Source organism: Notothenia rossii (assembly GCF_949606895.1).
Source record: "Notothenia rossii genome assembly, chromosome: 7".
In the NCBI taxonomy this organism is placed as follows: Eukaryota; Metazoa; Chordata; class Actinopteri; order Perciformes; family Nototheniidae; genus Notothenia; species Notothenia rossii.
In genome coordinates this window covers 56,155,325-56,179,468 of record NC_136905.1, presented here as the reverse complement: position 1 = coordinate 56,179,468, position 24,144 = coordinate 56,155,325, and the positions used below count along the sequence as shown (strand labels likewise).

Here is a 24,144-nt window from a genome sequence, read left to right as displayed (position 1 = left end):
ACTTGACAACGTTGCGATGCAGTCACTAGTTACCAGCAATATTTCACAAGAGCCGTCATATTGTTAAATAAATAATATCTTTAGGTTAAAATTCACAAACAGTCGTACTTTTGCGGCAAATGGGATTTGTGTAACCTGCGTGAGGATTGTTTTGTTCCCCTTCATTGAAAAGCGGTGGTACGGTCCAATAGTATTGAAGGCAACTCTGAAAAAACGACTTGTTTTCACCCAGAGGAAGAAGCGTTGCCGTTATCTGCTGCAGCACCAATTTTTTATAACGGTTGTACCATTTATTTTATAGCTGGTTGGTTCTCGCAAAGCAGCTTTTATTGCTTGCCATGGCTCTGTGTGAGGGTATCGGAGCCATGGCTTTGCCCAGCGAGCTTATCGTTCATATATTCTCCTTTCTGTCCGACCGAGACAAGCTCCGGGCCTCGTCCGTGTGCTCACGCTGGAGGGAGTGTCTCTTCTACCCCGCGCTGTGGACTGAGCTCAAGCTGCGGGTAGGTGGTGGATGTAACGGTGGCGGATCCACCTCAGAGGAGACCCCGAAGCTGGAGTTCCTCATGCGTAAGTTTGGTTCATTCGTGCGGGAGCTGCAACTGGAGCTTGCCCCGGTGGAGGGTTACCTTAGTCCCCTGAGCAACGACCCCCCCCCCCCCAGGATGGACCAGCCAGACAGCGACCCGGAGCTCTCCGAGCGATGGAGGGACGCCATGGCCACCTACTTGGACCAGGTGTTATGTGTGTTCTCCAGTACCCGTAACAACAGGTAATGTTACAGAAAAACTTGCTCTAAAATCACTTTCTGAGTGTTTATTTGTATTCAATGTCTGTAATTCCCATGACATCCTCTGCTTTTTTTGAAATCCGTAGTATTTGGTGCGTCGCAGCAAGCTAGCATAGTTAGCTATAAACAAACCCTGACATTAGCCGTTACGTAATAGGGTCATGTCTTTGCAGTGCAGTTAGCATCCGACGCTACAGTCTCTGAGGGCATTATCAATACAACAGGAGGCATTTCTTTGTCTTTCCTTTACAGTTTTACTTTTACATAATGACATATTTGTGGTGTATGCATATGGGACGACGTTTAAACGCTTGCCTGCGTTTCTATTGTTGCCAGTTCTATATTCTGCGTTGCATTGGGGTCTTCATACCAGCAGATACAATGCAGCACTGCTGGTGGCTAGAGAAGGCTTTGTTGGCTGTAACTTGCTGATATCAGCACACATATACAGTGTGTATATGTATATATTTAGCTCTGGGATGTCGTTACATACTGTTGGATATAATCACCTATGTGCTGCGTACTTATATTCTAGCTTTCTGCTGTGGAAGTTGTTTCCTGTAAAATATGTATTTATATGGCAAAGTTTTCCTGTTTCAGTGCTCTATATAATACCTTCTCCCACATTCTTTATTATTCTCTGCAGTGCTTCGTAGTGTCAAAAGTTAATTCGTCCATGTCTTAGTTCTGCTGAGGGGGCTTGAAACCGTTTCAGTTGTCAGACTTCATTGAACAGCTTCCAACAATTTCCATTAAAAAAAACACTGACAAAAAATACCTGTTTCCCACATTCATCCATCCTGGAAAGTATCAACATTCAATACACCTGGATGTCAGTTTTCATACTGCACTGGATCAGTGGATCCTTTTGTTTCACAAAGTAAACTTCCTCTTTAGAATATGTACATTTAATTTTGCATTGGTTGATGCAGGATTTGTATCATTTACTTTGTGTGTACTAAACTAAAGAATAAAGTTGGCTTATTTCTTGTATAGAAAGGAAAGCCATGGCTTGAAACGTAGTATTTAGTACATTAAAGTAGCATGTTGTAGTACACTACGAGAACTCTAGAAAATAGATATTGCGGCAGGTCCTGTGAAGTTTCCTAGTTCCAGACTTCTATTAGCGCACCAGCAATACAAAATGTTGACTTGGCAAGTGAGCATTTTTAGCAGTATGTTATGAGAAAATGTGCCAGACTCGATTATGTTATTCAAGAGCTTGTATTAATTCTAACTTAAAGCGTAAGAAGGAAACATTTGCTAACCCAGCAAATTAAAGCCAAATGTTGCAACTCTTTTCCAATGCAAGTAGCTTCAATTGCTAGCTCCAAAAGTCCGACATTTTTGGAAAAGTTGGCTACACTGACTGTCTGTCACTTCAGGTATCCTTCCAAGCTAATCCACAAAAAGGAAAACTTGGCTATTGTTAGTACTTTCAGAAAGGCAATTACGGCTAGGCAAATTGCATGCAGGTTGTAAGGCAAGTCCACTTATTACAGTTCATCGCCAGCGACATATACTTTGTCAAGGATTTTGATATATTGATAGAAATGAAATTCAAGAAATATAACAAAATCCATTTCCCACCTTATCTTAAGGAATCTATGTTATCATATGAGGATACTGAAGTTTTTAATTCAGCTAACATCAGTCCAACTCCTTTGATACTGTAACATGTAAAAAAAAAAAGAGAATAGATAACCAATTGTTCCTTTACTAATGGTTTTGCACACTAAGTAGCTGCACATAAGACTGCTGTTGGTTTCTGTAGAGGCTCTTTGTGAAGCTTAGCTCTCTGTTCATTTACAGGAAGTGGGCTTCATCGAACATAATGAACATTGTACCATACAGGTACAAGCCTACATCATTGTTGCACACAATTATTTCCCTCAATGTACAACTTTTATCTTCTAAACATTGTTTATAAAACCATAACAGACATTATGTAATCAGATGCATTAAATAATAAAGCAGCAGACAATATTGCAAAATATAATGTCACATCTATTTTGGGCACCAGGATGTAAAGGGCTCTGGACAGAAGGTGCAGCAAAGTGCAAGTTCTCGCATGATAAGCAATTATCCATCAAAATACATAACCAAGCTAGAATACATTTCAGGAAATCACTACAGTTCCAGGCGAAGGCTGGTGAAGGAGAGGAAATGGTTAAACATGAATCCTAGTGTAACTACTATTGCTTCTGTTTGCAATATCCCAGGATCCCTGAGGCACTCCATGTGATATAGTCATATTCACAATGTACATAAGATAACATTCACAAATGTTGACTCAGCAAACATATGACAATGACCATCCTTTTTGTGATTATCTCAAGTTACAAAATGTATCATTGTTTTTCTTTAGTTCAGGGGCCTCAGTAATGACTATCATTGCACGCTGTTATTTGGTAAGAATATCACTTGCTTACCTGTCGATGTAGAAGGCATGGTTGCTGTTTGTGGAAGCGCCAGTGAATGAGCCCCATTAACTGAGTTTTAAACATCACTTTTAAATGGAAGATCCCCATAGGCCCCGTCCACTCGATCGGATCGGTATCAGCCGATACTGATTCCGGCGATCGGCCCCAAAATTGGCGATCGGAGCATCCCTAATATAAGCATATGTGCATCTATTATTAAAACCTTTTTTTCCGACATTTCTAACATTGGCTCTTTATCTTTCTCCAGAAACCTGCGGAAGCTGAGTCTTTATGGAGACACCTGCGTTCTCCAGCAAGAGGGACTATTGGACAGCTCCAACCTGCACCAAATTCACCAGGGGGATAAAAAGATCAATGAGTAAGCCTGAGCATAGCCACATGCAATCAAACTCAAATAATTGTGCATTCGTAGAAGCAGTACAACAATGCAGGTCTCATGCTGGCAATACATCATACCCTCCCTTTGACAATACATTTTCAAAATATATTGGACAGTTTGTCATCATCCAGTCAGCAGGTTCCCGGCATCACCACAACACACTAAACTAAACACACTGAAATTGAATTGCAAATCCTGATGTAACGTTTTTAATAATCCAGTAAGCCAACTTCTCCTAGAAAAATGTTAGAATATGTGGTCGAATCGGAAGTATTGTTCATGCTAGTGCTCTCAAATATGAGAAAAATAACATAGGGTTTCCTTTAGGGGTGTAACGGTATACGTAGGTACGGGCCCTTCGGTTTGGTACACGTGTGTACCAAAGTGTACCGAATGAATATAACGTTAAATGTAAAAAAATGAGAACGTGAACAACTTTTTGGAAGTAATCTCAGGTGCTGCGCCGCAGCATTCAGAGTAATTTGCTCACATTGGGTTCAACGCGTCATAGAGCGACCAAGTCATTTAATTGGACGAGAGGCATACTATGAGAGCTGGTCACAGGGACGCGTTCAAATTTAGTCAGTAATTTGAGGAACTGTTTAAAAAAAATGTAAGCCTCCACCGCTCGCCAAAAGTTCAGACCGAGCCAAAGCTATTACAAATGCCAAATATCCTTATGTTGCCATGTTAGCAAAGCGCTACCTGGCTGTATCTGCTACCTCTGTCCCTAGCGCAGTGGTTCTCAAACTTTTTCTGTCAGGCCCCCCCTTTGGAGAAAAAAAAAAGTCGGGCACCCCCAACACAAATAGTCAGGCTCAGTGGCAGCGCCAGAGATTTATTTTGGGGTTTGCTGGGGTAGCTTGACGTTTCATAGAGGGTGCTCACAGATGTAGGGTTTCCCATTAATGTACCGGGCGCTACAGTGGAATTTTCTACTGCAACAATCCCCACGCAAATACACAACGTACCCGCAACTGTTACAATGAAGGCTCGATAATCAGCTCACGGCATATAGGTGTAAGTAGGGGTAACGGCACGTCCACACAGCGGCGTGCGTTGACGCTTAGCGGTGGGCGTATCTGAAGCTTGCGGATTTTTTGCGAGCAACGCGAACAATCACATTAATCTCCCGCCCCCGACATACAAAGCAATAGCAATGTTAAAACGAAGTAAACTGGATATAAAATCCCCAAACAGGCGAAAACCTACCAGTTTCACCCACTGTCTCTGCCACCTCCCTCCATGCCTGGCTCCTCCGGTTTGTATCCCGGTAGATCAGGGGTGGGGAACCTCCGGCCCCCGGGCCGTATAAGGCCCGAGAGACAATTTGGTACGGCCCTCGAGGTAATTTATAAACACTCGCAAAAAAGAAAAAAACTTGAGAAATCTAGACCGCAAAAAAATGAAACAAGCGAGTGCCTGTTTTTCCTAGCCACGGTCAGGGTCCTTGAACACAACACGAGCCTAACGTGTCATCACGTGGCATATGTCTCGTCTGATAGGGGTGCGGTTCTGACGGAGAGCACCAGAACCCCACTCCGGCACTTCCAAAAATTGCAGTATCCAAAGGAGCCGTACACATGCCGCAGTTTTTGCGTGGCTGTGTCTTTATAGACCCTCCAGAAAAACGCGGGCAAAATTCCTTGATTATGCGGGCTAAAATCCTTGATTATGCGATTAAACATGCGGGGGTTTTATGTGATTTTATGCGGTGAAGTTGCAAAATATGCGGAAATATGCTAAATATGCGGGGGAAAAGAATAAAAAAATAAATAAATATTGGGCTGTCTTATTTATTCTCTCTCACACAGAACCTGCCACTAACGTTAAACCCCTTTACTATTCAATTAAACACATTCAATGTTTATTTATTGTAAAAGCAATTGGGCTCTTTTAATCTCACACACACACACACTTCTCCGCCTCATTCTTTTTTCATTTACTCGTTCGTTATCTGACCAGCTTCAATCTTGTAGGCTACTCACTTCGTTTCTTGTAGCCCTCGAAAGGATTTTGGAGGTTGATGCCTCGGTGAACGTAAGTTGTTTGGCTTTCTTGTCCGCAGCAGCAGAAAGCATTTTCGAATGTTTGAATGAATCAAAGTGGGTCGTCACCGTCGATTTTCTCTTATGCTCCAACACACAGTTGCACGGGGTGCAGAATAGTTTCCCCCCACTTTTTGACCGGTCTTTAGTAGAAATGTTCGTCGGTAAATGAGATGGATTAGATTTTTTTCATCTTGGTGTTTTCTCTATCGTATGAGCTCCACACCTTCACTCTATACAGTGTTGTTTACATTCTGTGATGCGCGAGCTGATGACGTCACGTCAAGACGAGTTAACTTTTTTTTTCTTCTCAACTTTGTGTGGAAAAATGCGGGGATTATGCGGCCTTTTAAAAATATGCGCCATTTTGCTGATTATGCGGTAAATTCTGCGATCGCAGAATCGCGTTTTTCTGGAGGGTCTATCTTTAGTAGTAAGCCCAGTGGCGATCTGTTCATCTGTCATACTGATCATACAGTCAATAACTTTGTCGTTATTAGCATCTGGTTAGCTAGCTATGCTAATGGATATAAGAAGCTTTTTCTACAACCAGTGAGGTAAAGGCACATCTTTATATGATCATTATAGTTATAAAAAAACTACTTTGTTGTTGAAAAAGGTCCTTATATCCTTTAGCGTAGCTCGCTAGCACCAGAAGCTAACAACAACGATCTCCAGTACCGTTGCGCTCTCTCTCGCTCGCACACAAAATGGCTAGTTCCACACACACACAGAGCCGAGCTTTAATGAAACAGAGACCCAGACGTAATAGTACTGTACTGCATCATATTATTTTCGAATCAATAATTTTTTTAATTATGATTTTTTTTTTTGTTATCTTTTTTTTTCATAACCATTTTCTCCTGGTCTCTCGCGCCCCCCCTGGCAGGCCTCTGCGCCCCCCACTTTGAGAACCACTGCCCTGGCGAGAGGGTGTTCTCCACAGCAGGAGACATTGTTAGTGCCAGCAGATCTGCCCTTTCGGCAAGCAATGTGGACAAGTTCATTTTTCTTAACAACAACATGAAAATACAATGACAAGCAAGCAAGTCCTAATGTCAAGCTGGCTGCTTAGTTATTAATACAGTACAGTTCAAAATACAGATTATTTCAGTTCATCGAAATGCTACACCTTAATGTTTATTTTATTATATTTTGTATTTATTTGAGTGAATACATTATTCACAGTTTAATAATAATAAAAAAATATATATATATATATATATTTTATGTTTTGTGATAATCTTTTCTGCTGTACCGAAAACGTACCGAACTGTGACCTAAAAACCAAGGTGCGTACCGAACCAAAATGTTTGAACCGTTACACCCCTAGTTTCCTTATAATGGCCTTTCAACATTCACAGCCCATTGAACTAGAGGAGGGGTTCCCAACCTTTTTTCCCAAGAGTCCCCCCAAATGACTCATGTTGGAAGTTGCACCCCCCCCCCCCAACACACACACACACACACACACACACACACACACACACACACACACACACACACACACACACGTCTCAAAAATGCTACTACTACTGTCACAAACTGGATGAATGTGAAGTATTTTGTTGAAGGAGGATGAAAGCGTAATTAAGGAGCACTATTGGAGTGACTTTGATGGTTATTGGACTCAGGGTTAATTCATTTGGATTCCCGCTGTATGAAGAAATTAAAGGACGGCGCAAGTGGAAACAATTCACAAAGGGATTAAACTGTTTAAAACACAAGCTCAAAGTAAGCCGGATTTTGCCAATGTGTTTATGCGGATTCAAATGTCGTAAATAATCTACAAAATGGAGGAGACCGATCTGATCGGAGCAACTGTGACAAATAATCCAATTGAAACCAGCTTGGTTTGGACACTTTATGGGCAGAAGAAACCTTTCTATTAAAGAAAGATTTATACATTTCTGTGTTTTTATGCCTTTAATAGCTACTAACTTGAATTTTTATTCAAATTAATTAATCAATTTTTTCTTTTCTTTTTTATTGTAATGTAGAGACGAGGCTTTTTGCAACAATCATGTATTGCGTTACAATTATATGTTAAAAAAAAAAGTCTAAATATGATATTTGGCCTCAAATCATCTGGGGCCTGACGCGCCCCCCAGGTTGGGAACCACTGATCTAGAGCAGAACACACAGCATTTCAATTGCCTTTCCTCTTATTATCGCATCAGTATTTCCTATTCATAGCAGCCAGTGAGGGTTTGTTTTGCAGCTCTGTGGTAGTGAGGTGGGTGGCATCACATGAACATATCATGTTGATTCATATGTTCTGCTTTGTAGGACTACCCGCACATATTTCACTTGGCACAAATATATAATGACCCTTTTTTTAATTCTTCATCTACAAGGTTTACCTGGAGATTTACATTTTCTTTTATTTGGGCATATACTTGTTTTATGGTGTCAAGAAGCTGTAATCCAGCTGCTAAAGTGAGTATGAGCTAATTCCCCTCCCCTGTGCTCTCTGCAGAATCCAGCAGTTGTTCATGGAGCTGCTGTCTAACAGCAGGCAGCTGAGGTGGTTGTCCTGTAGCTTCATGCTGGGTCTGGTGACTCCCTGCTCCTTCGCCTGTCTGTCAAACCCCTCAGCTGAGACCCTGCGACACCTCAGCCTACTGGACCACCAGCTAGGTATGTGTTGGTGTCATTCTGGATGGCTTTGACTGTAACAGTTTAAATGCAGTTATAAAATAAAAACTAATCGATTGTATTCATTTCAATTATTAGCAGTTGTTCTCATAGAACAGTGTTTTAGTGCCATTCTACATGTTTGGGAATATTCTATTGCTGCCAACAAGATATTCCAGTTAAATGTTATCTGTGTTTGTTATTAAGCTATAAAACAATTGATAAGAAGGCTATATAAAGAATTACACCAGCGAGGCATGTCGATTTTGTATTTCCAATAAAACACCAGTAGGCTTTTCAAAAACATGAATAAGTAAAATATAATAAAAACCATTTGTAAACAGACCAACATACTAGGCTTGGGCGGTATCATTTTTTTCATACCATGACTTGGGTCGACTTGAGCGAGGTGGCGTTCGGCGGCAAATAGATGTTTCGAACGGTATATTATATGTTTGGTGTAAAATGCAGCCCGAGCCGGTAGACGCTCGCAAAGTGCCGCGACATGCGCGCAAGTGCAAAACAAGGGCTGCATACATGACACATTGTGCAAATGGCACATTTTGAGATCGGATACAGGACGCGTTTGTAGATGTCCGACGTTGTTTCCATTGTGAGCTAAGTTAACAATAAATCATCATACATAAACATTTTCCGGGAGTAAATACTTGACTTATTGAATCAAGTTTGCTATATTCACGAACTAGTTTGGCAATATTATTCCGTGCATGTGTTAAAAACCTTATTTCCATTTGATTCATTGGATTACTCGCGTGAATGTTTAGCACGTTAATGCTTTCGTTTTTTTAAAACCGTCCGACCTCCACTACAAAACCATCAACCAGTTGCATAGGATTAAAAAATGTCAACACTCACTCACCCGTCTTAAACATTCCCAAAGAAGTGCCTCCGTCTCTCGTTGTGCTGGATGAAATCACTGGCGACGAGTAAACCCAAAATAGTCCCAAACAGGCGCAGAGGCATTTTTCTTTTTTACTAGTTGTCCGAGTTCGGGGCCGGCAAAAAAATGCCGCCATCTTGCTCAGCTCAGCTCTGTGCTGAGCTCTGAGAGCGGGAAAGACGGACTGCCCTCCCCTGCCCTCTGCTGGCGCGTGCTGTGCATTACAACCAATGTCGTCCCTATCAAAACTCCGTGTCAGTGTAATAGAATGAAACGCATCTGTGATTTGGCGCACAGTCTGTGACGTCACGGTATTGAAAATCATACAGACGGTATTTCGAAATACCCTGGTATACCGTAATACCATCATACCGCCCAAGCCTACAACATACATATAGGTCTGTGTGCCGACTTGTCTATTTTAATATACTTCAAATTGTGCTTAGTGGAATTATTTTCACCGGACATTATGATTTAACATTTTCGGACTACAACTGATTTTTTACGTCCAAGTCCGTCAAATACTGCCTTAGATATTCATTAGTAATGTGTTATGTTTATTCAACCTTTGCCCTCTCCTGAATCTCCCTCAGGTCCCCTCATCTCACCCTCAGAGTTGAGTCGTCTGTCTAATCTTCGTTCTCTGGCTCTGGATTTCTCCGATTTGACGTCCGAACTCTGCGCTCTGCTAGCATCTCCGCGCCGAATTCCACTGCACCGCCTGTCCCTGCTGCTCAACGGCGCTGCCCTGGAGTTCAAACCGCTGGAAGGGACCGCTACGGAGGAAGATTGGAAATCCCTGGTAATACAAGATGTTTATTTGTTTCCCAATATCGGGATATGAAAATATATATCAACTCAGATTTCTCATACGGTAATAAGTGTTTTTTCCTGGTTTTAAAGGCTGCATGACTGTAATAGGATGTCATTTTCTGAATTTACCAGACTCATCTAGCTGTTTTCAAGTCTCCATGTGCACCACTCAAGTTTGCGTACTCCTCCCCAGGTTCGTTCGAGCACCAACTTGCGAGTGTACCTCATGGCCCTGGAGGTCGACAGCTCCGAGCTCCTCCGAGTCCTGAAGCCCAGCCTCCCTCTCGAGCGCCTCCACCTGGACAGTTACAGCACACTGGTGACCGACGGCACCTTGGAGCTCATCACTCAGCAGTACAAAAAAACACTGACGCACTTCCTGCTCCTGAGGGACGACCCCGACTTCCCCGACCTCAGCATCAATCGGAACGAAGACCCCTTGGTCCTGTTGGCATGGAGATGCACTCAGCTGGCTGTACTGGTGATACATGGTGAGTTTGGCTTGTTTTACAAGAAGTCCCTGAATCCTCATAGTGTTTCAATTTCGAGAGCCTTTGTCTTTTTTGCGCGAAGCAACTTCCAGAAAAAGAGCTGCTTCACCTTTTTTGTGCGCCCGCCATGAGCCGTTCCAGTTAAAAATATTTAAACATACCACCAGAAGCTGCTTACAGCTGTGTTTTTTGGATGGAAAATATCATTACAAAGAGTGAAAATGAAATCTCTTTTAGTGTATTGGCTGGTATGAGCTGGATGTTGCTGTCAGACTGAAGCTTGAGAGCAAGAATCTTTTTGGTTGGTGCTTATTAGGAAAAAAATAAAGCTAGATAAACGGCAAGGCTGCAAATGTAGGCTGTCATTCAACAAGTGATAGTTTGTTGTCATATAGATTTCATAGAAAACTTAAATAGAGCTTTTCATATTTATTTGTTATTCAAGTATTTTCTTGGCCTACTGTACATCATTTATTATAGTGTTTTTTTAAACGGTATTTCAGTCACGCAACAAAATCAAATGCGCTAATGGGGGCAGCTGTACACTAGAAACTCCTGTGTTCCGCAAGGTAAAAATGACTGTATTGTGGTTTGTGACTGGAGTTTAGGGAACACCTTCAGGTCCTTACAGCTAGGTAAAGTAGTAAAACATTTCAAAAAATAGCTAACACTTATTTACTATCGATCTTTTTGGGACGGGTTGAATTCTATATATTTACCAAAATCAATGTATTGAGGCATTATCATAGAGTTAGAGTTGGAAGCAGTTATATAAAGGTAAAAAGTTGCATAATGTTGCTATAAACAGGGTTCGTATGGGTGCTGGAAATCCTTGAAAATGCTTGAAATTGTACAAGGTGTTTTCAAGGTTTGAAAAGTGCTTGAATTTTGGGAATGGTGCTTGAATTTGGGATAAAGTGCTTGAAATTGTAAATGCTTTACTTCGCTTTTAAGATTAAAAGAAAAATAAAGAAGTCGGAGCGCGCTTAATCGCTTCGCTTTTACATAAAACATCTCCGTTCCGGCCTTCCCGCGCTATGTGCGTGACCGGCAAGTGTTTGTGTTACGTGTGTGACCTGGGCATTCTGATGAGAGTGATAGATGACAGTAGTATGCCAGGAGGTTGCCGTTTTCAACGAGCGTTGGCTAGCAGAAGACAAATACAAGCCATGGCTAAGACGAGGGTCAAGCCCACGAGTAGCCTCCTGCAAAGTGTGCAAAAGAAACGATGCGAGAGTCTGCGCTGACGAGCCACATGAAAGGTACGCCGTAGTAGAGCATTTTAGATTAGGCTAACGTTGCATGTTACGTTTGTTTAAGCTAACGTTAGCGAGCTGAATAGCGAACTCGATGAGGGATAATAATAATTGCAGGGGACAATCATTTCAGAGGAGCGTACCTATGTTATGTCAGTCGCCATCCTGTGGTGTTCAGAGGATGAAGCGGATGAAGCACTCACGGCATTTCGTGTTATAGTCACGAAATACAATCTATTGATTCGACACAGAGCGATTTTAAAAGCAATGTATTTCTACTGGTAGTATGTTTCGTGCCTAAACTAAATGTGACTTGCTCTATCGAAATCAGTCACATTGACCCGAAGACACATTTTCGTTTGTATTACTGATCTCGGGGAAGCTAGCGAGTGTGTTTGTATATTTTTGCGTTTGTGTACCGGGGAAACACTCACAAGAAACACCGGCTGTTGTTATGCTTGCTGTGACGTTAAATTACTCCGTTCTCTGCTTGTAATTATGCCGTTACAAGCTTCAAAGTTGTATTTATCATCTGAAATGGCCGAAACAAGTTTAATATTCTGAAAGCCAATACTTTGTTTATTTGAAAAAATATGAAAACAAACTGTCTTTTATATAAAATTGAAGTATTATACAAGTAAAACTACATTTTGCTTTAATCCCATGTAATTGTAGAATGAACACAGTCTTCCTTTGAAGATGTATATGTCAGGTGTCTTGAGTAGTCAAAATGACCTACAAAGGGTTAGGGTCTATTTTTATGCAGCTCTGCGTGATTTTGTGGCTACAATTCAGGCTAATACGCTACCAGAGGTGGAATAAGTATTCAGATGTTGTACTTGAGTAAAAGTAGAAGTACCAGAGGGTGGGAATACTCTGTTACAGTAAAAGTCCTGCATTCAAAATGTAACTCAATTAAAAGTAGAAAAGTATTATCATCAAAATGTAGTTAAAGTAGCGACAGTAAAAGTAGTCATTGTGCAGATTGGCCCATTTCAGAATAATATATATGATATGTTTTATAATGATTGATCATTAAAGTGTTCTCAAAGCTGGTAAAGGTGCAGCTAGTTTGAATGACTTTGTATACTGCAGGGTAGCTTGTGGATTTACTCCAGGTGGAACTACAGTCTGATTTAACACTTGATTAGATTTCACATCATTCATCCACATCTGTAAAGTAACTAAAGGTATTAAATACATGTAGTGGAGTAAAAGTACACCATTTACCTCTGACTTATGTTTACTGCCAACCTAAAAGTACCTCAAAAATAGTAATCAATAATGTATTGAAAAGTTATTTGGCTGATTGTTTTATATTGGCTCAGCCAGGTTATATGGGATGCCCAGTCTACGTACAGATCACTAATTTTGAAATATAAAACTTAGTTTTCTTTCCTTTAATGTTTCATCCTCATGTAGAATGCTATCACAAAACACACATTTGGTTGTTTATAGCATAAAGAACATCTGATTTAATGTGAGGTAGGGAAATAATCATTTGAGTATAAGTATGTCACGTGTATATAAATATGTAATTTACAACAGCTGTAAGATGCTTGAAAATGCTTGAAAAGTGCTTGAATTTGACTTTGGAAAAGGTGTAAGAACCCTGTATTAAGCTTAATATTAAACCTACATTAACTGTCTTTGGGGGTTTCTTTTGCGAATAGGAGTTAATACAATAATTTGTAAATGCAAAACACAGTTTCTCTGGTTGAGAAAGTTTATAAGAAGTTTATCCAGTAGATAAAGAAATGCATAAGCATTCATCTGAAGTTTTGAGATTGATTTATTTCCACTATTCCTCTTCTATTTGCTCTATTTTCTCACTCCTAGCTCCTTTAGGAAAAACGATAAGCTCATTAGCTGCTAAATGCTATGTTCCTGTTAGTCTCTAACTTTGGCTTTCTTGTTTTTTTTTTTCTACAGTTTCATTTTCACTGAAAACCGCTTCCTGCTATGTTTGGAAACTTAATAGAGTGAGAGTGAACCAAAGGGCAAAATGAGAAAAATAAACATGCTGAGGACCAATGCAGAGTTTATAATTTGTGGTTTTGTTCTATGCAAGACATCTTTACCGCAACACATAATGTTATCCATTGTTCACTAATTAATGAGACTTGTGAGAGTTTTATGGATTGCATATTGTGTTTGGGACAACAGTCTTGAACATGAAAAATATCTGCTTATTGTTAAAAGTGTTCAAATTCTGCACAACAGTTGGTCTAGACCAGGGGTGTCAAACTAAATTTCATCGCGGGCCACATTCGCATAACGGTTGCACTCAAAGGGCCGGTTGTAACTATATAAATATATAATAAATATATAAAATAATGTATTATATATTACATTATTGCCTCTGAATTGAATTATTATCGGATAGGATAATAACTTAGTAATTAACTACGTCTGAAAGCTGAAGTCCAGGGCAAATAATTGCAAGTCTCTTCAGTGTGCATGTCACAAAACGAGATGCATTGTGGGACATGTAGTTTATGGGCAACCTGCTTCTGTAAAGTGGCATGTAACCGTATAATAAACGTATTATATTCTTGGCAAGCTCTTGCAGGGCCACATAAAATGAAGTTGCGGCCCGGATTTGGCCCCCGGGCCTTGAGTTTGAGACCCCTGGTCTAGACACTGATTTATATTTATACTCTAATTTGCCGTTTTACAGCCATTGTGTTTGCTGCAAAAATAAATCAATGAAAAGATTTGAGACAATGTGAAATAAAGAAGGTAAAATTAACAAAAGATTACCAAATCCTAATCACTGTGAATCTGGAACGATTACATCATATATTATGTTATAGTTTATACCCCTTGCTAGGTTGAGTATAGGGTTGTGCAGTGATGACATCGATAAATCATTTTTAAGATGATTTATCCATAATATTGGCAAACTTAGTCCAACCTCCCTGACAAATATCTCTCTCCGTAGGTTACACTGTTTGGTCCCATAACCTGGTGGCTATCTCTCGACTGCGGGGCTCCAGCCTTCGTGTCCTGACAGTCTCCGAGGAGAGCATCGACTTCGACCCGGACCAGTCCGTGTGCATGGAGGGCGATCCGGTCCACAACCTGGTGAAGGAGGTCTCTCTGGGCCTCGGCCGCGGGTGGCACCCCTCCAGCCTGGATTTGTCCGAACCCACCCAGCACTTCCACCGCGAGCTGCACGCCTTCAGCATGGGCATTTAGGCAGTTCCAACACATCACAGCCTACACCGTGTCAAGACCAGGCCAGACCAAACACACCTCTGAATGGGTCCCCAAAGCAGGGAGAGATGTAAACTGGGTCTTAAAACAATCTGTGAATTACATTTAAAGGATTGTTTTTATTATAGTTTTATTCTTTGTTTCTTTTCACAGGGTTTTTAGCACACCATCAAGTCCTACCATTTTCAAAACTATTCCCTTTTAAGGTGCTTTGTCTCTTTGATTATTTAGTCAGCCAGTGACTTGGGGAAAACAGATCATCAATCTTTGATGTTTTACATATTCAACAATAGCCCTTTAAAACTGGTTATTCTAATAAAACGTGATATTTATTTAGTTTAAAGGCATACCAATCTCTGGCCCTGGATCATATACAAGACTTGAATCATAAACCCTTTTTGTCTGCAAAAATGGGTTACTGCAGCTCCAAATGCTCAATCTGGTCTGGTCTTGATAGACAAGTATTCATAGCTCAATGTTTCTATTTCACCTTAAAAACCTCCAGAGCCTCTCTGTAGGATGTTTTTATTTTCTTTATTTTTTTAGTTGTTGACTGTTTCTCATCACTCCCCGCTCTGTGTATAATCTTGTTTTTCCTGTGTGGTGGTTCCCTTGCCTGTATAGGCTTTGTGTGTATTTAAATACAGATATATTATTATTATCCTGCTCACAGCTAAGACAGGACAGGCAGGTTGAGTGATGGGCCGGTGGGATTTATTGGGGGAGTGTTTTGGTTGTGAACGTGTTTTTTCTTTTTTCGTCTTTCTTCTAAAACCCTTAACTAGAGTGGAGCAGACTGACATACCAATGCAGAGCAAAGGTTAGAGTTTGTAAGCTAACCACTCAATCACTTCCTTCATAATGCATCCTTAGCTGCTTCTTGTGTTGCTCGCAAAGAGCACCTAGTGCACTTGTCTACTAGATTGAGCCTTCGCAGCAAGGTGGGAATATCCACTGCTATACTATGACCCTGATATATGTAAATGGTTTTATCAAGGATTTAGAGCCCCTTACCAATGGTGTATTAGAGAATATTGTTACATACTTTTAGCCAACACACTCCCCACTTGCCGGCTTTTTGAGAAACCTTGCTAGTGAATCAAATGGAGAGCTTCTTCTTCCGACAGACATTCAGAGTGCAACTATACAATTCACCGCTAAGTCCCCCGCTTTGTTGGATCTGTAATAAGCTAGGGCAATCTTTCATCTTGTTCTACCTTTGCTCTCTTTAGGTCAAGACTTAGGTCAAGACTTACTGACAGGTATCACTGGTTACAGAATATTCAAATGTGAAATACCAGTTTAAATAGAAGAAAGGAAGTGTGCGTCACAACATGAAGGACTCTGAGATTAGACAACCTGCATAATCCGGAAGAGAAAGTAGGTCTTCATTTCATTATGCCCTGAATAAATATATATTTTAAAATCTATGACTCCTTCCAAAGTCTAAAACCAGTATTCTGAAGGCACGACTTCCCTGAGTACCAGACGGAGGCTTTGCAAGTATGCTACAACTCTTTTGGCAGAAACTAGTAGTAGGTTTTTCTTCTTTTGGTGTAAAACATTTCATGATTAAGAACAGGGAAAAGTTAAGGAGGCACTGAATGTAACTTAACTCTGTTAGCCAGTCTGCCCTTTTTTTTCAAGGCCTACTGTAAAGCTATACTTTCTTCAGAAATGTGCTTTATCTTGCCACAATAGTCATTGCTGCTGAATAACGCATTTGGAAATCGTACGATCCAATGGCAGCCAGCATTTCGATATCCTAGGTTCCAATGGCAGCCAGCATTTGGATATTGTATGAGCCATGGCAGCCAGCGTTGGGATATCCCAGGTTCCAAAGGCAGCCATTATTTGGATATTTTAGGTTCCAATGGTTTCAAGCATTTCAATATCCTAGGTTCCAAAGGCAGCCAGCGTTGGGATATCCCAGGTTCCAAAGGCAGCCATTATTTGGATATTTTAGGTTCCAATGGTTTCCAGCATTTCAATATCCTAGGTTCCAATGGCAGCCAGCATCTGGATATTTTAGGTTCCAATGGTTTCCAGCATTTCAATGTCCTAGGTTCCAATGGCAGCCAGCATTTGGATACCGTGGATTCCAATGTCAGTGGCGGAATATTTTTTCCGCGGCACCTACAGCACAACAAGGTTTTGGTTTCAAAACGTTATGCCGTATTTCTGTGGTGAAATATATTTTGTCAGTCTCAGGTAGGCTTTTAACATCACTATGACCAGGACCGCTGCAGTGATGAGTAGGGTGTGTGTGAAACAATCATTAAGCGTTAGATACTGTCGTTATTTTTATTTGAATCTCCTTTTCGATTCACAGTTGCCTTGGAAACAGCCCCCTTGTTTTCTGGATACAGATGTTGTTATTGATGATGTTGTTTATCTTGCCATCTTTTAATCCCTCGCCCCACCTCGGTTGGCAGGGATCAGCGAACCTTATCATACATTTGTTTTCAAAGATTAAGGTTGACTAAAGAATGGCAGTCTGCTCATTGCACATGTTTTATGATAACTCCAGGAGATGTGGGGGAAAGGGAATGACCTGCTGCGCCCGAATAATGTCTGAAACTGAATGTAGTCCGTTTTCCGGGCTGAAATACCTTTGGCCTGGCACAAGGGATATTGGGGATGAGTCGCTTGAATCGTCAGATTCTATCTTTTGGGGAAGAGTGAGATGCCTCTGTTCTAACAAACAAAATAAATGTTATTTAGGCTCTTGAAGTTCAACCATGCCATGGTCGGCCCTCAAGCCGGGCTCTAACAACCACATATCTTCCTTATTGTACAACCAGTGGATAACTCGGTTCCATCTCGTTATAATTGCTGTTGTACTTACATCTTAATAGGGTATTTCTTGAACTTGAGTTCGGATCTCAGCATGTAAAGAGTTGGGTCGGGCCGTAGAGCGCCTAACTTTCACAAGTACGTGCCGTCAACTAGCCATCGCTTGAAAAGTTAGCCTCCCAGAATGGCGTCAGCTAGCTTGTTTTGCGCACTTTAGAAGTCGGGGCAATGGCATCAGAGACTGTGAAGGTCCATATCCAGGTCTGTAGTTTACAAGGTTGAAGTGCGTTTCTTTTCATAGACTGGTATGGATCCTGAGTTATACAGTGTGCCAGCACTTTGATTGGTTCGGAATGAATTGGATTGCAGTGGTGGTTGGCCTGTGTTTACAAATGTTAGGTCATCTGTTATCAATGGTTCGACAGTGATAATCTCTCCTTGGTCCATATCTCAGGACAAATGCACTCTGGTACCAAGAGTTTCTTTTAAAGGCTGTATATTGAGCACTCAGAGGGAAGAGCAATGCCAACATAACACTTTCAGACCAAACATGTTTTAAAATATTTTTTCTCTTCCTCCCCTCCTTGGGTGTTTCCTCTCGTAGTTTTTTAGAACTCTACATCGCTCCTTCATGTGAGAGATTGAAGCTGTTTGTATTGTGTATAGGCATCACCTGATAAGAAGGGGAAAAACTGCAATGGTAGAATGTCCTTTCAAACTAGAATTGAGCTGGTGAAATAGAAATTTACGAAAATAGATGATTTTACAAACACCAGCCTCACCTTCTGTGTGCGCTTCCTCTTATGGATCCTTAAGTCTTAAGTACCCACATGTTAAAACAAATGGTCTGTGGTTTCTCTCAGATTCAACGGAAAAATAAACATCTAATAGGAATAATATTCCCAATTTAAATACATTTAACTTCCTAACACTTTCGAGAGAAAAAGTATTTCTATAAGCAGGCGCCAGTTTTGACAATTGCAATGTAGAAATATTCCCAAATCACAGAGGTGCTGAGATAAACACTATGTATGATGTGAGTGGGAGCAGAAGGTATCGTAAAACAACCTTTCCTACTGTTTTTCTTCACCAAAACCAAATTTATGCTGAACAACTTTTCAATACTGGCAAAATTGGTCACAGTATTGGATAGCATTATAAGCTACCATACGCGAAAAAATCCCTGGTCCATTTTTGTCATCCCTCACATCTTAAAATTAAGCAGTGTGTGCCTGAAAGCTTCCAGAGTGTGAGTGCTTTTCAAACGTCTGCTCTCCAAGTTATCAGCTTTGTGTCGTTTGTAGTCGTTGCTGTAATTGTTAGCTTAAGAAACACAGCATTAGCAGCTACAATAGCTAGTGTTTGGAGTGTGCCTGTATTTCTTGCGCTTCTCATTTAACTTTCAAGTAGAAAAACGTTTCAGCATGGATATGCGAGTGTATGTACAAGGGGAGGGCTTGCTCACGTTCAGGAGTGTAGTCTTATCAAGGCAGGAAATGGCATCGTTCGTTCTCAGGGTACAATCGGCTTTCAATAAGAGTGGGAGGAGGAGGTGGGAAGGTCACGATAGCTCAGGCCTTTGATCTCACTTGTGAGGACCGTAGGAGTCTCTGGATCTGTTCTCCATACCTTGATGTGTTTTTAAAGCTGCCAAAGACCAGAGTGGAACAAACAGACACAAGTCTATCTGAAGTGCCCAAACACACACAGGAGGCTGGTCCAGTATTCTCCTTCTTTCTCCTCACTCTCAGTGGCTCCTAGTCTACTAACTTCTACCAATCTGTGGATAGACTATACTGTGCTGTACCGGGTCACAACAGTGTGAAAAGAGACCAAAGCGGACCTGGCCAACGTTGTGCTAGTTCAACTTCGACTGGCCAATTCCTATCTTGGGATTTTGGGTCTACACTGCATATATCAAAGAGAGGCCTTGAAGTCCAGTGCAGTATGTTTTTTAAGGCTTATACTCCTCTCTTTGTTTTCACTGTGAGCGAATGTAGGAGGACGGGGTCATCTCTGAACACTTCAGGGACTAAACACTCCCTTCCATGCTTCCTGGAGCTACGTTCTGACAGATTTCATTGTAGCTTCACCAGCTGGGACACAGGCCAGCGTTCTGATCTGATGTGTTGCCTGTGTCCAAGGTCATACTTGATGGGAAAAGTGTTTGGCGCCAGGCTTGTGGAGCTGTAACGTGATTTGCTGCTAGAGATCAGCCAGGTAATGGGACATTCCATGCAGGGGTCGCTCAGGCCGTCAGACTTGCAAACAGTGTACGTCTGCGTGAAAACTAAGAATCTATATAAATATATATTATTATTTTTTTATTTAGAGGTCTGTTTTTTTTTTTAAGAGTTACAAGACGCAGATGGTGTTGACTACACACCAGATTACCAGCTGGTCTGAGCAGAGTGGAGGTCTCTCTAAAGGTTTACCGTGTTTCTAACGCGCTTTCTGCTGAAACCATTTCTGGGTCTTTTTTGTGTCTGGCACACAAAAGGTTACAAGTGTTAGAAACATACCAAGACTGTGCTAAATACAGTTAATGGACTCTTCTTCTCTTTAACACATTAAATCAACCATCTAGAGTAAAGTACATCGCAATACGGAAAGGGGAAGTGAAAACACCTGGTGTCTGGGAATTATTTATACATCATGTGCAGACAGAGGTTTGTGTATGGCCAAACTATATTGTGTGTACACAGGAAGACTGATGGAGCCTTACTTTTTTAAGAGCTCTGCCTCAAAAAATATGGTTTTAAGGCTATAAATGAGATGCCGGTTATATAGGAGACCATTACCAGCAGTTACTGTACATCAATTCCCGTTCAAGCTGACTCCTTTTGACATGTTGGTTTTATCCATGCTCTTTAATATGCATTCATGGAGAAATATAGCCTGATGTGATGGCAGAGCTGTAGGGAAACAGGGATCTGGGTACATCTGTCCTGGAGTTGGGTTGGATACTTACTCGCCAATACAAATCCTATCGAAACAAACAAGAGTGTGTTATTTTAGTACCAAAGCAACAGACTGTGTCAGATCTCTCAGTCTAAACGGGCTCACCGCTCAGACTCAATGCCAACTTGAGTTTTATAATGTCGACTCTCGGGACGTTTGCAATGTTTTTGACTCTTAAATAGCTTGAAAAGAACTAGTTTAGATGGTTCAAGGCCTAAAACAGTGACAGGATTAGGAGACAGGGCGTCCTCATCACAATGGGAGATTTCAAACGGGTATTTCTGGTGTTTTTACCTAACACCATAGACTACTACCATTACATGCAAGACATAGGCTCACACAGGGCTGGACTCAGGCAGGAATGTGAAAAAACATCCTGATGTATGTTTCTGTTACTTGGCAGGAAAAACACTGGATGTGCATTGCACTGGTATAGAATAACAGATGTAGGTGTGTATAATATCTCAGCGTAGGGGAGGTTCACACAGAGCAGAAAGGCTTTACTTGCCACATTTGATTTCTAGAGAAGAAACAACATAACGGCACTGATAGCATAACCCGGCCAAACTCCTGTCAGTCGCCGCGGCGCACACCCCCCCCGGGGGTCTGTGTAAGCGCACGGCTGCATCAAGGAACTGATAGATACTCATGCTCAGTGTCAGCCAACTATCTTCGTTTCTCAGCTACTGTGGCTCCGATGTTTCTGGCCCCTAAACAAAGTCTTTCTTGTCAAGTCTGGAGAGCCAAACCTCCCAATTAGCCCGGCAGGCAGGCCAGCCGCACAACTATGCAAGAGGAATGCATATAATCCACACGCTTCTCTATTATTTTGTTTGTTTTTCTTTCTCTCACTGTTACGCAGTAGAAATGAACTATTAAAAACTTGCAATGACAATACTTGGCCTTATGATGATTTCTGAAATCTTATCATTTAGTTTTAAGATCTTTATTTTTTGTTTTTGATTCTGGTCAGCCAGCACAGCGACAGCAGCGGTGACGGGGGGCTCACTCTTGGTCTCTGTGAGACCGGCTAGACGGCCCCAGTTTTATCGTGGTACGAATGTTGTGCATTTGTTTAAAATCAGGACAGTTTGCAATAACAGCAGTCTTACTAGTGGCCACAAAGGGGCACGAGCAGTGCTGACAGCGCCCGGCTGCGTCTTTAGAAAACCATAGAGGAAGAAATATAAACTATATAAATATATATATATATATTAACTCACACAGTGCATATTTGTATTAGGTATCAACAATGCATTACCGTGGTATACTTATGCAACACATGTCCGGGTTCAATTTATGAACACAAAGTATATTATAAAAATCACACAGACTTTGTAAATCAGAAGCTATGTTGTTGTGTGTTTTATGTGGAAAAAATTGTTTTACCATCCTTAATGTTGAATATTCTGAGCGTTATGTTCCTGTGTGATTGTGTTTGTTTGTTAAAGTGAGCACATAGCAGTACCTTATTTCTGTAAGTAGGGAACCAGACATAACCCAAACACAGCTGGACCAGATTTAAAATCACACGGAGCACATTTTAAATACCTTTTTGTTTCTTAAATGGCCTAATCTGATCTGTATTATGAACGGCATGGATTAAGACCAGCCAAGGGAGTTTCCGCTCCAAAAAACTGTTTGTCCACCTAAGAAAATGTTTTAGTTGAGAACTTGGCTTAATCTATGCTTGTGAAACCGCTCTTAATTAATCAAATTTAGACTAATACAAAACCCGGATTTGAAACCTTTCCAGCTGTTTTTTTTTTATCTGCAGGGAAAGAGTCCTCTCCAGCTGAGAGGACAGATTTTATCTTAATTAACAGTGTGGATCAATGGGGTTTTTTTTGAGAAAAGGGAGGGGACGTTACAAACCTCCATGTAAAACCTCTTCACAAGGTGTACACTTGAGGGGTCAACCTGTCGAATGTTGATTTGAATTCATGTTGAATGAATGCTTCTCTTCTTTTAGTCAATTAATAAAAGCATTACAAAGTTATTTGTTTCAATTGTGTTATTTATCTCCTGTTTCCAGCTTCAGCTCCATTAGCCCTTATCCTAAGAATACTGTGGTAGACCTGTCAATCACAGTGTAGACCCGCCCTAAAGCATACCCTGATTAATGATCTATTTTACTTTTTGCATATTTTACAAAAAGAACATAATTCTGTATTCAAAAACTTAAACTAGAGTCTGAGACCATAAACTTGACAGGGAAGTGTTAAAGGTCCCCTATTATACTCTTTTTCATCAATATATTATAGGTCTCAGTTATATACAAAACATGTACCAAACAGATCATGCATTGCAGCATCCCATAATTCCCTCTGTTTCAGCCCTGTTTCCAAAGTGCTGATTCTGTGTCTGTTACTTTAGATGAAAATAAGGAGCCACTCCCCACACCCCTCTGAGAGACATTTGGTTAAAAAGAACACAATGGTGCTCTAGGAGGAGATTCAGGCTAATGGTTACACAACCTAAAAAAACATGACCTCACAAAGTGTCCAAAATCTGGTCGGCTCATTTTCAGACAGGTTTTTTATATAAATGGATCAGGACAAAAAGAAAGGGAATCCTTTTTCCTGAAACTTTTAGAATCTCCTTACAGAGAGGGGACACATGTTTATGTATAAAAGACATGAAAAAGTGGATTTAGCATAATATTTGACCTTTAAGTTGTGTAACAAATCTAATGAGAAGTAGGGTAAACAAAGGAATCGGCCCCTACTGGCAATTAGAAAGAATGCCAAATTGTGACTTTCCACATTAGCTTCACTTTTAAATCCAGATCAATAGGAATCACCGTATGAAGAAGGATTATCTATGACCTTGAGGCTGCTTGGCATACGTTTATAAAATTCCAATACTTTCTGGGGTTAAAAAATGTCACTGTTTTGTTTAGAGGGTGCATTGAATACGCACAAATTTAACCTGTATGTATTTGTGGTTAAAGAAACCGATGTAACAGAATATGAGCTCTTCTTAATGAAAAGGAGTGATAACCATAGATCAGGGGTAGTCAACACGGTGCCCACTTGCACGGTGCAACACTTGGTCGCCTGCAGGGGCAACGTGAGTCGCCCGCGGGGCATGTTCTAAAAATAGCTCGCCAAGCAAATCCAAAATGTATAAAATACACAAAACAAAAAAGCAAATGTAATTAAAAGAATCTACCCTATGCATGAACAAAACCTAAATCATAGCGAACTCTGTCTTTACTACAACTCTAGGCCGTGTCTCTCAATTCAGGGGTTGCATCCTTCGAAGGGTGCATTCGTAGACCACATACGTCACTTTCGCCGAAAGAAGGCTGTCCCAATAGAGTGGCGAAGTCACGCCCACTTACTTCCGCATCATGGGACCTTATTCCGAAAAAATAATACATAGAAGTCAATGGAGAGTGAAAACT

The 24,144-nt window shown here is 40.9% G+C and overlaps 1 protein-coding gene across 1 annotated transcript; it reads left to right on the top strand.

Moving 5' to 3' along the window:
* The first annotated feature begins 213 nt into the window (after nucleotides 1-213).
* fbxo33 (F-box protein 33) lies at nucleotides 214-22,734 on the top strand. The gene is made up of 6 exons (XM_079692202.1): nucleotides 214-772; nucleotides 3,482-3,592; nucleotides 8,141-8,301; nucleotides 9,793-10,001; nucleotides 10,206-10,503; nucleotides 14,704-22,734. Exons 1-6 carry the CDS (start codon nucleotides 339-341, stop codon nucleotides 14,958-14,960), a joined length of 1,470 nt encoding a protein of 489 aa, XP_079548328.1. The 5' UTR covers nucleotides 214-338; the 3' UTR covers nucleotides 14,961-22,734.
* The last annotated feature ends 1,410 nt before the right edge of the window (nucleotides 22,735-24,144 follow it).